The 12,931-nt window shown below is 50.1% G+C and overlaps 1 protein-coding gene across 5 annotated transcripts in view; it reads right to left on the minus strand.

The window, feature by feature from the left end:
- Nucleotides 1-12,931, minus strand: part of SEMA7A (semaphorin 7A (John Milton Hagen blood group)) — a 38,040-nt gene that overhangs the window by 15,816 nt on the left and 9,293 nt on the right. For 2 of the 5 annotated variants that reach the window (XM_026855805.1, XM_026855804.1), the window contains exon 1: nt 10,408-10,588. The exons of the other annotated variants lie outside the window; for them this stretch is intronic. In XM_026855805.1, the coding sequence (XP_026711606.1) occupies nt 10,408-10,519 (112 nt within the window). In that variant the 5' untranslated portion in view covers nt 10,520-10,588. Of the gene's footprint in view, nt 1-10,407; nt 10,589-12,931 lie in introns of those variants that run through there. 5 annotated transcript variants of the gene reach the window in all.

Genomic DNA, 12,931 nt, shown 5'->3' on the forward strand with positions numbered 1-12,931 from the left:
GCCAGCTCTCATCCCGGCTGAAGGGCTGACTCAGCTATGGTGGTCCTTCTCCCTTCCACACTCCACCATTCCCCGGTCTGGCAGCTGGCACCGGCATCCCAGACACTTGGCTTAGTCACTGGCTCGCACAGCTCCCAGCACCAGTAGTGGGCAAGTCTTTACGGGTCTACAATTCACTGATGCTGGGGGAGGACTACATCTCCCTGAAATGGAGATGATGGTTCAAATCTGCTCTGGTGCCAACATTTTATAATAAGGAACTGAAATAAAGCTTGGAAAAAATAAAAAGGGAAGGAGGACGAGATAAGAACGCGCTGCTTCTTGGGAGCAGCGCCAATGCAGATCCTTCACTTGCTGCTCCTAAAACCCTTGTTAAGTGGGACCCCCCTTGGAATATGAAGAGGGGAAACAAGGCAGGGTGTGGGGTTTACCTGCTCCCTGGAATTACCCACTCCACACCATGGGACCTGTGCTGCCCTGAGTGGGGGAAGTCCCTTTAGCTAAGCTGCCTGTGTTCTTCCAAACTCTTGTGCTGCTGCCATATGATGGGGACACAGGGCTGGGCCACCCACCAAATGACAAAACAGGGTTTAAATTACTGTAGCACCAAAGCTCACCACCGTGGTGAATGCAGCCAAGTCACCAGCACCACTGTGCCCCCCAGCGCCCAGGCAATCCACCTGGCAGCCCTGGAAACTCTTCTCGCCATAACACATTTTAACACTGACAGTCATCACCGTCACGCAGCCTACCCTCCCCGGCACAGCGCCGCTGACACTGCCACCTGCTCTGCTGCCTGTAGGTCTGACAGTGAGCACACTCCTGCCTGAATCACAGCACTGGTCATATCCTTTCCCCTTCCCTCTTTCTCCAAACAATTACTTATTTTTTTCCTTCCTTTTTGAATTGACTGAACAGATTATGACCTTGATAGCAGCACATCTCTGCTGCAATACGACGGGGATTGGCTCTGACGGCAGAGGGAAAAGCTGCTTTCTCAACGCTGACTCAAGGACTGGCAATGCGGGGGGGTCCCCCGGGGCTCATCCCTACACCTGTGCAAGGAGACCTCATCTCCCAGCAACGCGGGCCCAGCCGTGAGTCACGGCTGACTGTGTGCTTCAGGCTCCTGCACATCTCCCTGCTTTTGGGAACACGAGAGCGCCAGTTCAACTCAATGACATCGATCCCTCTTCCGCTCCCGCTTCCCCAGCGCACTCAGGATGCATGACAAACAGCCCAGCACGGGCGGATCAACTACCTTCCTTTAAGGGCTGGGAATGTGATTCAGGCTTACTGCCTTAGTCACCCACTTTGTCCCAGCTCTGACATCACTCTGCAGCCCGGTTCCTGGTTTCACTATTACCCCAGGCAAGGCTGGGAGGTTGATCCCCAGACTTCCTACCTGCTTGGCCAGATACCAGCCCTGGGAGCCCCCCTAGCAGCTCATCTCCTCTAAGGGGAGCACAGGAAGTCACAGCGCCCACCCCAGAGGGATGGAGACACCCCATGCTCCGTGAGTCCCCTCCCTCCCTGGAAGGAGGACTGGACTGCACCACACTGCTCCCTATCCAAGAGCCACATGCCGCCTGTCTCCCTGGCTCTGCCATGGATGCCAGCAAGAAGCCAAGCTGGGAATTTTTGTTTTTTAAAGACAATCTATAAATTCCCAAGTTGAGACATTTCAGAAGGAGGAAGTATGCCTCCAGGGAGCTGCTGTGCAAACTGAGGTTTTCCTTCCCCCATGACTTTGCCTGAAGGGAGCAACGTGACACAAGGAAACCACAGTCGGGCTGGCCAGGGAGATTCTCCCCAGAGCCCTGCTCACCCGTTAGCCATCCCCTTCCCAGGGGATGGACGCCTCAAACGCTCTGACAGGCTCCTGGGCCTCAGCAGACCCTGCAGCGACAGGGTTTTTTATAGGAACAATTTGACTCTAGAGGAAACAACCCAAGAGGGACACTCTAGGGCGTTTGCTCTGACCTGCTACAGAGTGATTGAAGGGCTGTGAGTTGCCACCAGCCAACACGCCTCATGGAAAACGATATGCTTTTGCAGGAGGGCTTTCCGAGAAAGGGGTGGAAAGGCAACCTAACCACTTCCTTTGCATTGCTCACATAAAAACCTGGCCCATTGTTCCCTCCTCTTCCCAGCTTATGCCACCAGCTGGGGATTTAGCTGCACCCCTGGGAGCCAGGATCCTTACAGTCACCTCTCAGCGCTGGAGAAGCAGAGGCACAAAAAGGCTGAAGGATCATCCCTCATGGAACGTCACTCCATGTGCAGGACAGCCCCACACCTTTTCAGTTCAACCTATGCTCCAACATCAGTCATTCCTCAAAGAAAGCAAAATAAAAAGAGCAGAACCAACACAGCCCCATCAGCGACAGATTTCTATCCCAGATTCCCGAGATGCATGCCGAGAATATGTGTGTGCCCAGAAAGGAAAGAGTAAATAAAATGGTTTCCCAGCAAAGGCAAAGTGCTTTCTCATCAGCTCGGGGTGGGTAAAAGCCCTGACGGTAATTTTCCCATGCCCTCCATTCTGTAGAAAACACTGTGGTTCGGTTCCCAAAAGCAGCACATCCAAGAGTGAGGGCCTGGGCTGTGTGCTGCCTTCCTTTTCATTTTCCATCCGTGACTGTTGTCCTTCACACAGAGAACCAGTGAGCCCAGCACTGGGTAGCGCAGGCAACTTGCAGGAGGCTGGAGAGCATCTGGGGGATGTGTAAGCCCCGAGCTCTTGCACAGGCATCCATGCACTTGTGGGAAACCCAGAAGAGGTGTGAAAGCACAGAGGGGAGACATGCAGCTGGGAAGCCCACATTACTCAAACCTAGACCTGACTGCCTTACACATTTCACTCCTCTTTCTTATTTTAAGTTCACAGCAAGTCAGAGCGACGGTTTTAATCTGTTTGGTATTTCTCATCCTGTCTCTCCCCCAAGACAGTTTGGAGACAAGCAGCATTTAATCATCTGCCAAGAAACCTCATGCTATCTTTTCTCACACCCCTCCCCAACTGCTTTTGACTCTCTCTAAGCGCCCCTCCAAAGGAAAGAGCAAGGCCACGGATATATCAGTAACATCTACATCCTCTCTGCAGCAGGACTTTTCCACCCTCAGCCAAGCTACATTCCGCCTGCCGCCATACAACACTGCTTGCCTTTTCTCTGGCTCCTTCTCCAACCACTCCTGAAGACCCTGCAACCACGAGGTGGCTCATGCGGCTGTTTTCTGCTGCCCTCGAGAGATCCCTGCCATCAATAGCAAAATGCTCCGGAGCAGAGGAAACAATTCAGCCTGCATTATCAGGGACAGATCCTACAAAAGCTCTCAGCCTGTGTGCAATCCAAATGCCCAGGAGGGCCACACTAGTGCAGCGGAAAGGTTTGAGCTTGCAGAGTACATTCTAACTAGACAAATACTCTTTTTTTTTTTTTTTAGAGTTACACTACAGAAGGGAAATATTCTGGCGCATTAACGATTTCCACTCTATTTCTGGTAAGCTCCAGAGCGTCTTGGCAGCAGACAGCAGTATGCAGCACAGGGGTGAGCTAGGGCAGGAAAAAAAGAGGAAAAAACTTCTCCTTTTGGTAAGGCAGCTGCTGAGCATGGGCATGCCTGCTCAAAAGCTCTTCGGAGAGCTAAGCAGCCTCTATCCCCTTCACAAGGGGCCTCCAAGCTGGAGCCACAGCCAGAGCCAGCAGCGGTCCTGAACGCCCACTCAGCAAGCAACAAAAGAGACCCCTAACCTGCAGCCGGGAAGGAACAAGCCTTGAATTCAAAGCCTCTGCCATCAGGCACGGCTTCCTGAACACGGGCAGTGCTGCAAGGCTCCGCTTATCCTTTGAAGGCTCGAACTAGAGTGCTTCATGCTCCAGGAAAGATGGGTTTCTCCTTTTTAAACACAAAATGACTACATGACAGGCATGGCAGCATTTTCTATGCATGCCAACACTTTACCAATATCCCCTGCCCCCCCACCCCACAAGCTCACCCCCCCAGATTATGCAGCACTGAAGCCTGTGTCACTGCAAGATGAGTCCAGAGCCTTTGATTTCACAGGTGCAGCCTGTCATCTAGCAGGTACGTTTTTCCCTACCCGCCCCGAAGCCGAGCTGCTTGCTGCACCCTACGGATTGCAGGTGCTAAATTTAGAGGCAGGTTTTGTTACTTTCCGAAAGCCGTTCTCTGTAATGACAGTCCCGAGCTGTGCCATGTTCCTGCTGGAAGCTGGGGAACTTTGGCCTGTGATTATAGTATTTTATTATACGGTCACCGGAACAATGGCAGAACAACAAAAGGATGGTTTTAGCAGGGGGGCTGCTATCTGGAGAGCATGGCGGCCCCTCCCACTAGGAAGATCAGTTTCCAGAGACTGATTTATCATAAAAAGCCTTCCAGGATAAAAATTGCCCCAAGCACCTCTATGAGCATCCACCAGCATAACAGCCGCTTTACCTTTTAGCTTAATTGGCAGCCATCTCCCACCTCCCTGCTGCTGGTTATTAGGGCAGGGCAGCCGAGAAACCCTTCTCAGGCATCTGCCCTCTTCTCTCAGCCCAGGGGAGGCTACCCAGGAGGTGAACGCAGGGAAAGGGGACCTGTGCAGTCCCCCGTGGAGCCACCAGCCTCAGCAGAGGTTTAAAGATGGGAGGATCGATCTGTGGCTCCAGAATGAGGGAGAAGTTTCAGTTCCCTATAGAAAAGAGATAACATTATGCATGCAGTAAAGGGACTTCCTCGCTAGACTAGGAAGGGTCCTGGCATGCTCTTTGGAGCCCTGCTGCTGTGGGCTTCCCACCCCTGCAATGAATGTCAGTTAGGTTTCAGCCCTGCAGCCTCCTGCGTTAGTGCTGAGGAAGGCCATGCAGACCTTCTTAGCACCCCCTTTCTGCTCGCCTGACCCCCACCAGCACGAACACACAACAGCCATTCTTCCCACATCCATCTTTGGCTACAGTGCCGCATTAGTCAGACTTGGAAAGCCAAACCACCACATTACAGTCAGTCATTTCAAACCAGACACTCAGATCAGACTTTCCAAAACTTGCGTTATCCAAGACACAAGCAAACCCATGGTCATGGTTGTTGTGAGCAGCCTGAGGGCAGGTGTCTGGCTGGGAATGTCCATGCATTCCCCAAGAAATCTGCAGCTCCTTAAACTCGCAACACCCCCTCCCTCCCACTACTGGTGTGGCTGATAAAGCAGAGTAATTTAACCCAAGAGAGTAATAAGAGGTGGAGTCATTGCTGCAGAAGGATGCTGACACCAGCCAACAGGGTTCAAACTGGGGACTAGAGAACCAGAGCTGTCAATAAGGGCAATATTAGGTTTATTATGCAAAGCAGTCTTAAGCTGTTCTGAAACTAGTAGACACAGTAGGAAATGCTTCAGCATCCAGCTCCTGTGGCACTCCTACAGCATTTCTCTGTCACACCAGACACAGTTAGACATAGCCTACTACACCGGGTGGAGCCAGGATTGAAAAGAAAAGATTGCCCAACAGGAGGAACAAGTCCTATTCTTGGAGCAACCAGGAATAGCTGCACATCATAGGCTGTAGCTCAACAGGGGAGCAGAGGCTGCAAAACAAGTAATTTTTTCCTTTTAAATCACCTTCCGGCCCCTTTTCTGGATACAAGCTTCTTTAAAAAGCATCCTGTACTCAGTACTTAGATTTAGCTTGTACTCAACTACTCAGGCTTAGATTTAGTTTGTCCTGATTTAAGGCACCGACCCTGACTGTATCAACTATAGAATACCCTCCCAGGCCAATTTTCTGCAATTCTGACCCTGAATTGGCCTGAGTGCTGGCACGGAGCTGGAGAGCAGGTCAACAATTTGCATCTGGCTCTCTTTCCCAGCCCTGAGCATTTCAGTGCAGCAGCCACAACTTCTATTAGTTTGCCCATGCCTGTTGTTTTTGTGTCACGCTCTTGTAACAGGAGGTGGTTGTGATTCACTCGCTTGGTTTGTTTGGTTTGTTTTTCTTTTTCAATCTGCGCAGAGCAAAAAATATTTTCAACCAACATTTTATGATACCAGCATCACCCACCCTGTGAAAATGAGCCGTCTGCAGAAAATAGCATTGCTGGGAAAGTGAGAAGCTTTCTCCTGAAAATGTCGATGCTCTGAGTGCTGCATGTGAAACCGTCCTACAAAGATGTTTCACACCCGTGGGACCATGGCTCCTGAGAAAACAGTGCCACTGTCACTGAGGAGTAAAAGCTGGCGCTAGTGCTGCCACAATCTCTCATTTTACCACCACTCCCGATCAGTACGAGTTTTGCCTCGTCTCTGATCAGCTCTCTTCTTCCTTTGCTAGTTGAACGCATCACCACTGCACCGGTGAGCATGAAGAGCTCCTAGAAGAGCTCCTACAGCACTCAGAGACACTTGCTGGCACAGTTCTCCCAGGGCAAGGAGAAGGGGCTGAGCTTGGCAAAGCCCAGGAGCTACTACGGGCAGTGTGGGCAATTTCCAGGAACTACCATTTTGACACCCCCTATGACCCTGGGCGGGCTTGAGCCAGTTTACCCAGTCGAGGTAGCCAAGGGTCAAGCGTATAATCTTTCTTTTCCCCCACAGGATTTTCTTATCTCCTGTGAGCTATGCACCAGCTCAGAAGCCACCCCCTCCAGCCTTCAGCCTCATCTGTTAATGAGAAAAAGGGGAACAATTAAACTATCAGAACCTGTCCTACCCCAAGGTGTAAATGCAGGAGCCAACCAGAGAGGGGCTGTGAGTTTCTCTTGGATTTACACACTTGTGAGTAAACAGGGACAAGACAATCTTAAGCATGGCAGTAGCTAAAAATAGTTCTTATGCTGCACCAAAGGTCCCAGGCTATAGCAGCCTGACCCAGCCCTCAGGCTCCTTGCTGTCCTCACTGCTCTCCTCTGCTCTCCCGATGCTCGGTGACTTTCTGTTCATGGGACAGCCCAGGATCCCACCCTTCTGTTCTGTACAGAGGGGCTGTATCTGCCCGCTTTATCACCCGGAGAGCTCTGCCCACCCCCAGGACACAGCGGTCTCTGTTTCTGCAGATGGATGAGAAAAGTAAATGCTGTATCTGTGCTGACCAGCAAAAGCCCACTGTGGGATGCAAATACACCTTTTTCAAAGCAAAGCCCAGCTGGTCAGCGTTTAGTTAGAAAAATACATGGAGGCAGGGGGAGGACGGAAATAATAAAAGGGAAGATAAGCAAGAACACAGCGTTAAAGGGTGAGGCACTTGCTTCTGCGCCAGCCCAGGCTGCTAAGGCTGAACTCACTCCCACACTGCAAATCTCGACAGATAGGGAACCTGCCATTTATAATCTTCCTTCGTTAGGACACTGGGGAAGTCAATAGCCAGAAGACACCCCGACCCATCTGTGTGCTGGCTCAGCTATACAGGGGAAAGGGAGTAAAGCACTTGTCAGTAAAAAGGATCTTAAGGACTTCAGATATGACCAGTGGTCTGGAGATGACCTCAGCCCTTTGCTTTGAGTCTCCTTCCCCTAAGTGGAAGAAATCCTGCAGAGTCAGACAGGCTTTCAAATAACTGCTTGCCCAGCCAGCCACCTGTGCCAGCTGCTGGGAGGGCTCCAGGGGTTTGCCATTGGTGGCAAATGCTCCTGAGCATGTGTGGAGACTGGGCTGACCTTTGGGGAAAGCCTGCCCCCTTCCTCACCTCCTTCTGTACTGTGCTGCACCATCAGGGAGGCAAAATAAAGGCAAAACAGTGTCCGAGGCCTCAGGGCTGGTTTATATGCACTGCATTCACAGAAAGGCAGACTTGCAGAACACAGTGCTCCAGCCACCCACCGCTCTGGCCTGACGCCACAAGCCCAAGTCCCCAGGACTGTGAAATTACTTAAATCCAGCAGCTCCAGGCACTGAGACAGCTGACTCTGCTTCTTTGTCTTCAGATCTGGGTGCAGAATTGTGCCACCTAAGCCCAGCTACATTTTTTCCCCAGTTCGCGATGTCCCCTCACCTATTGCTTGCTACAAAACCGAACAACAAGGGACCGTGAGGCAAAACAGCAGAGTGGTTCAGGCCGCCTGCAGTGAGGCCAGGGCTCTCTCCCTGGGTCTGGTGGGGTGCTGGCAAAGGGAGCAAGGCTGAGAGATAGAAGGGTAGCTGTAGCTTTGCCCAGCACCAATTTCCTCCTCTTCCCCAGTGCCGCAGCCCAGGAATGGATCCCACACACGTACTCTTTCCTTCTGGAGTGAGCTGGGCTCTGGCCAGCACCAGGAATCTCTCCCTTCATCCTCAGGGCTGTAACGTCTCAAGGTGTCTTTGCTGAGGCTGCCATACCTGGTGCTAGTGATGGGCTGTGGCATGTAAAAAATTTAATTATGTGAAGAGCTGCCAGCTCCCGCAGAGCCCAGGGCTGAGGCCAGCGTTGCACCACTGCAAATGCAGCATGCCAGGCCCAGTCCCGGCAAACATCCTGGACTTCTGCCCTTCTCCATCCAGCTCCCAACCTCCAGGGCCAGGGCTCGAGCTGCAAACCGAGCCCTGCAATACCACCACCCCCGTGACAAGGGATAAGCCTCTATACATGGATGCAAACAGCAGCAGTGTGCTGACCTGCAGGTTTTACTACAGATGCTGAGCTTGCCTTTCACTGTGTCTGCAGAACTGGGGAAGTGAAAGAGGGCTCCTTGTCACCTACCATATCCCCTTTGCCCCTGTCCCATTTCTTCACCCTTCCCCAGAGCCTCCTCTCCATCCTCCTCCTCACCCACAGACCTACTTTGTAAAGGGTAGAGGTTACGCTAAGCAAATTGCAATCTGTTAAATAGGACACAGGATTGACTCTTAATGAGTGTGCCACACAGCTACCTCTTACACCTCCCTAACTGAAATCCCTCCTGGCCTATGTCCCAACTAAGCTCTGAAAAAAAAAAAAAAAAGAAGAGAGAGAAACAGAGATCAGCACACACGGATCCCCTTGCAGGGAAGTGTCCTAACACTAATAGGCTTCAGCGTTTCTCAGTGACAGATCGTCACCGTGTTCGATGCCGGGAAAGCCACCCTCTGACACAGAGGCAGAGAAGGGCCAAATGACCGTACTGCATGTGCATGCCAAGCACGGCCCACGGAGACAGGTGAAAATCAACTGCGAGAGCTCTCTCTTCCCTCTCAGCACAGTTTTACTCTAGGACAGGCATTTCCAACCACACCAGACCCCAGCAATTTAACTTTTCCCTCCCACCCCCCATTCCCCTAAGCAGGGCAGGGGAAGCATCTATGGAGAAACGCGCGACCCCCATCCTCCGTTCAGTGTCAGGCTCTGTGCCTTCTCTCCTGCTTGCATCCCCTTTTCTGAGCCACTTCATCTACCAGCAGATAAAACAAATGATGCAATACTAGGAGCAACCTTTCACTGCCCTCCCTGCCAGTGTCTCTCCCCTTTGTGCGACGGACGTGGCAGGCAGAGGCCACCTCCGAGCCACGCACCCACCACCCTTCTCTCTGCTCCTGGCCCTTCCTCTGCAGGCAGCGACGGGCCTGAAGAAGAAGGGCTTTATAAATAACGGCAGAAGAATAACAGATGGCGCAGAATAAACCACGGGAAATTCATGTCCTCTGAAGTTGTCGGCGAATAAGAAACACAGAGGAGCTGTTGTACTGCAGAGCAGCATGAGATCTGCAGCTCAGCTGAACCCGCTGGCTTAGCCAAACACCAGAACCGCCAGGGACAAGACGGGGTCTTTTGTTAAAGCCTCCCTGGAGGGTATTAATCAAAAAGCTTGGAAGACACATGATAAAACCAGTAAACGTTAGTCTGCTCTTTTCAACACATGAAGCTTGTGCTGTACTCTAAGCTTGCTCCTTGAAAACATTTCTTTGTTCAGTTTCTGCTAAGATCAGATCTGATTATAAGTCCTTGCGTGCCATTTCAGACAGATATATTTTCTCAGAGAATGGAGATCTTCTACAAATATTTACTCACAGAACTCATTTGCAGCTAACAGGGTAAGTACATCAGATAAATAAGAAAATTAACTGTATTATGCAAACATACTTCTCCATTTCTCCCTGCAAGTTAGGGGAAATGGTTACTGTGTTTCAGGGCTTTTTGACAGCCTTTCATACACCCAGCCTGTAGGAAAATGCTTTTAGAATATGAAAAGGAAAGGATTTGGCAAGAACAGGGATCTAAAAATGCAACCAAAAGCAATCAAGGAAACCAGAAGCCCCCTCCTGAGATCACAGGAATTTTAGCTCATTTGAATTAGAACCAAAAGTCTCCCCAAAGAGAAAAAAGAAAGAAAAAAAGACCAACTCTTCTCAAAAGACAAAATGTAAGTAGAAAATACATGGCACAGGGAATAGGTGTCACCTGCAGACACTGCTGCTGCTTCATCTCAAGGTTGCAGCCGACCGCAGCCCGGGACACTTACCTTGTGGAGCTGTGATGATCCTGGGGTTCACCTTGGAGTGCCCCGCTGCCAACACGCCCAGCTGGCTGGCGCACAGGGCCATGAAGAGGGCAATGGGTGACCTCCTGTCCATTTCTACTTATTCAGCAGGCAGAGATCATGAGCTTGTGAGGCTGACAGCTGCATTGCTTGTCTTATACAAAAGAGTGGGCAGTATCAGGACAGCCAATGACTGAGAGAGGGTGGGACTAAATTTAACTTCCTAGGAAGCAAACCTCTTACAAAAAACCCCAGAGTGCCTCTCTGCATTTAGCACCTGATCTTCAGCAGTTCGTACCTGCAGGCTTTGCTGGGGTTTTTGGTTGTTCTTTCTTTTTCTCCCTCCTTCTGTAAAGGGAAGGTGGGAATCTGATGGCTTTGCTCTTCAGAAAAAGCTGGAAATGGCCCAAGGCTTGCAATCAACTTATTACAGAGACTTGAAAGAATAATATTAAGGTTGATACAAATGAAATAAAAATGAAAATACATGTGTTTAAGAATGCACAAGAAGCAACAGCAGACCAAGGGCACCGAGACTGATAACAAAGGACTGCTGCTCTCAGTTGCTTAAACAGAAGGATATGTCGAGGCCAGAGAGCCGTGCTTGGATATCAAGGCAGCAGGAACAGCTTGCTAACAGAAGACCCTGCTCTACCATCAGGAGGATGCAGCAAGGCTGCAGCACATCTCATGTGCCAGCCTTCGTTCCACTAGCACTACAACAACCTCCTAGTGAAACAAAATACTGCCCAAAAAATTAATTCGTCACCACAAGTCAGGAAAAGACTCCAAGCCAAATACCAGAGACATGATGACAACCCAGCTATGTCCCTTGTGTTACACATCCCTTCACCAGACCAGTCGAACTCGCATCACTGTGCTTATGAGCAAGTTGGTGCAAGTGTGGGAGCGAATGACATCCCAGAAACCATGTGGGAAATCCACTTGGAGCTGGGGTGAAGAAATACTTCCTTCCCTAAGATCCTGCCCTTATTTTTATGATGCTAATGTTCTCCCAAAAGACGGGATGAGCACACCACGCTCACAGGGCTGACCAGCCACAGGGCTGCGGCACAACCTTCGGAAAGTCACTTTGCTTTGCCAAACCTCCCCATCCTCCTGATTCCCCACCGGGAGGCCAGGAAGGGCTGATGGTCTTTGTAAAGCGCTGTGAGGTTTGTTAATGAGAAGAGCAGGGCATTACGTGCAAGGAAAGAGAGGTGGAACGTGACCAGAATAGGAGAGCCCCACGGGGAACTCACAAGGATGAGAGACACAGCTGTGCTCTTTAAAGTTGGTATTGAAGCTAGACCCAGGACTGCTCTGCTCCTGAAGGAGATGAAGTGGTAAGGCAAGGGGGGCATTTTGGAGGAAGCAAAAAATTAATGAGCTGGCTAATAGTGAATTTTAAGGACCCACAGGAATTTCCCACCAACTCTAAGTATATGAGGTTTCATCTTTCTCTTTAACCAAATATCTGCTTGGGTAATTACAGTGTGATAACATAGAGATCATTCTGGTTTTTCACTTCTGAACATGATGATTCCCAGCCTTGAACCATTTTGCATTCCTGCTCACCTCGAAACAACTGCCCATTTTCCCCCAGAGGTGCCTGTATTTCCCTACCTGCCCCGTTGCTCCCAGAGGTGCTAAACCCTGTTATCATTTGTTTTCTTGCACAACAGGCTTCCTGAAAAACATTTAATTCACTAAGACTCTTTCACACAGTCAAGAGTGAAAAAGAAACGTCATTTGTAAATCAACAGCCTAAGCTACACAAATCATACTGGTTCCTTAATAAATACGGGGACTTTGCGTTGTGCACCCCAAATTTGGGCTACACTATGAGACTTAAGCGCGTTATTATCTGCTTTGCCTTTTATGATGCGATGCAGCTGGTGGGCTGGGTAACTGGCTTTCAACTCCCACTCTTGACAAAGTTGCCAACTGGAAACACAGAAGGGTTCTGATCAGAGAAGGGTTTCTGTCTTATTAGAACAGTAAATCCTTTGCTTTTCCCTTTCCTTGCCCCTAACACACACAGCTGGGGTCCCTGCATGGTTAGCTTTTTGGGTTTTTTTTTCCACCTACAGCTAAATACAGCTCCTGTGTATAAAATTCAGCTTCAAACTCCCCCAAAACTTTGGAAGTGCTCAGCTCTGGGCTCTTTCTATTTCAACACGTGATACCACTCCATCTCCTAGACCAGAAGCCAGGATATCCCATGAACATGAGTGTATTGTAGTCCTGGAATCAGAATGATGCTGTAGCACCTCTTGTTTTTGCTAAGCAAGAGACTCAGACAGCTTGGTTTGTATCAAATAAATACAAAGCTGTGTGAGATCTCTGCATGCAGCTCACCAGCAAAGGAGCCCGCTGCAGGGGAGAAAAAAAAGCGACAGTGTTGGAACACGCAAGTATACAGGAGCATCACACCCACAATGCTGGTTACAGCTCTTCAAATGAATGGTCTTCATAAAAACTGAGCTTTCACCCAAACGCCTTT

The sequence above is a fragment of the Athene cunicularia genome (genome assembly GCF_003259725.1).
Source record: "Athene cunicularia isolate RWA chromosome 10 unlocalized genomic scaffold, athCun1 chr10_part1, whole genome shotgun sequence".
NCBI classification, from domain to species: Eukaryota; Metazoa; Chordata; class Aves; order Strigiformes; family Strigidae; genus Athene; species Athene cunicularia.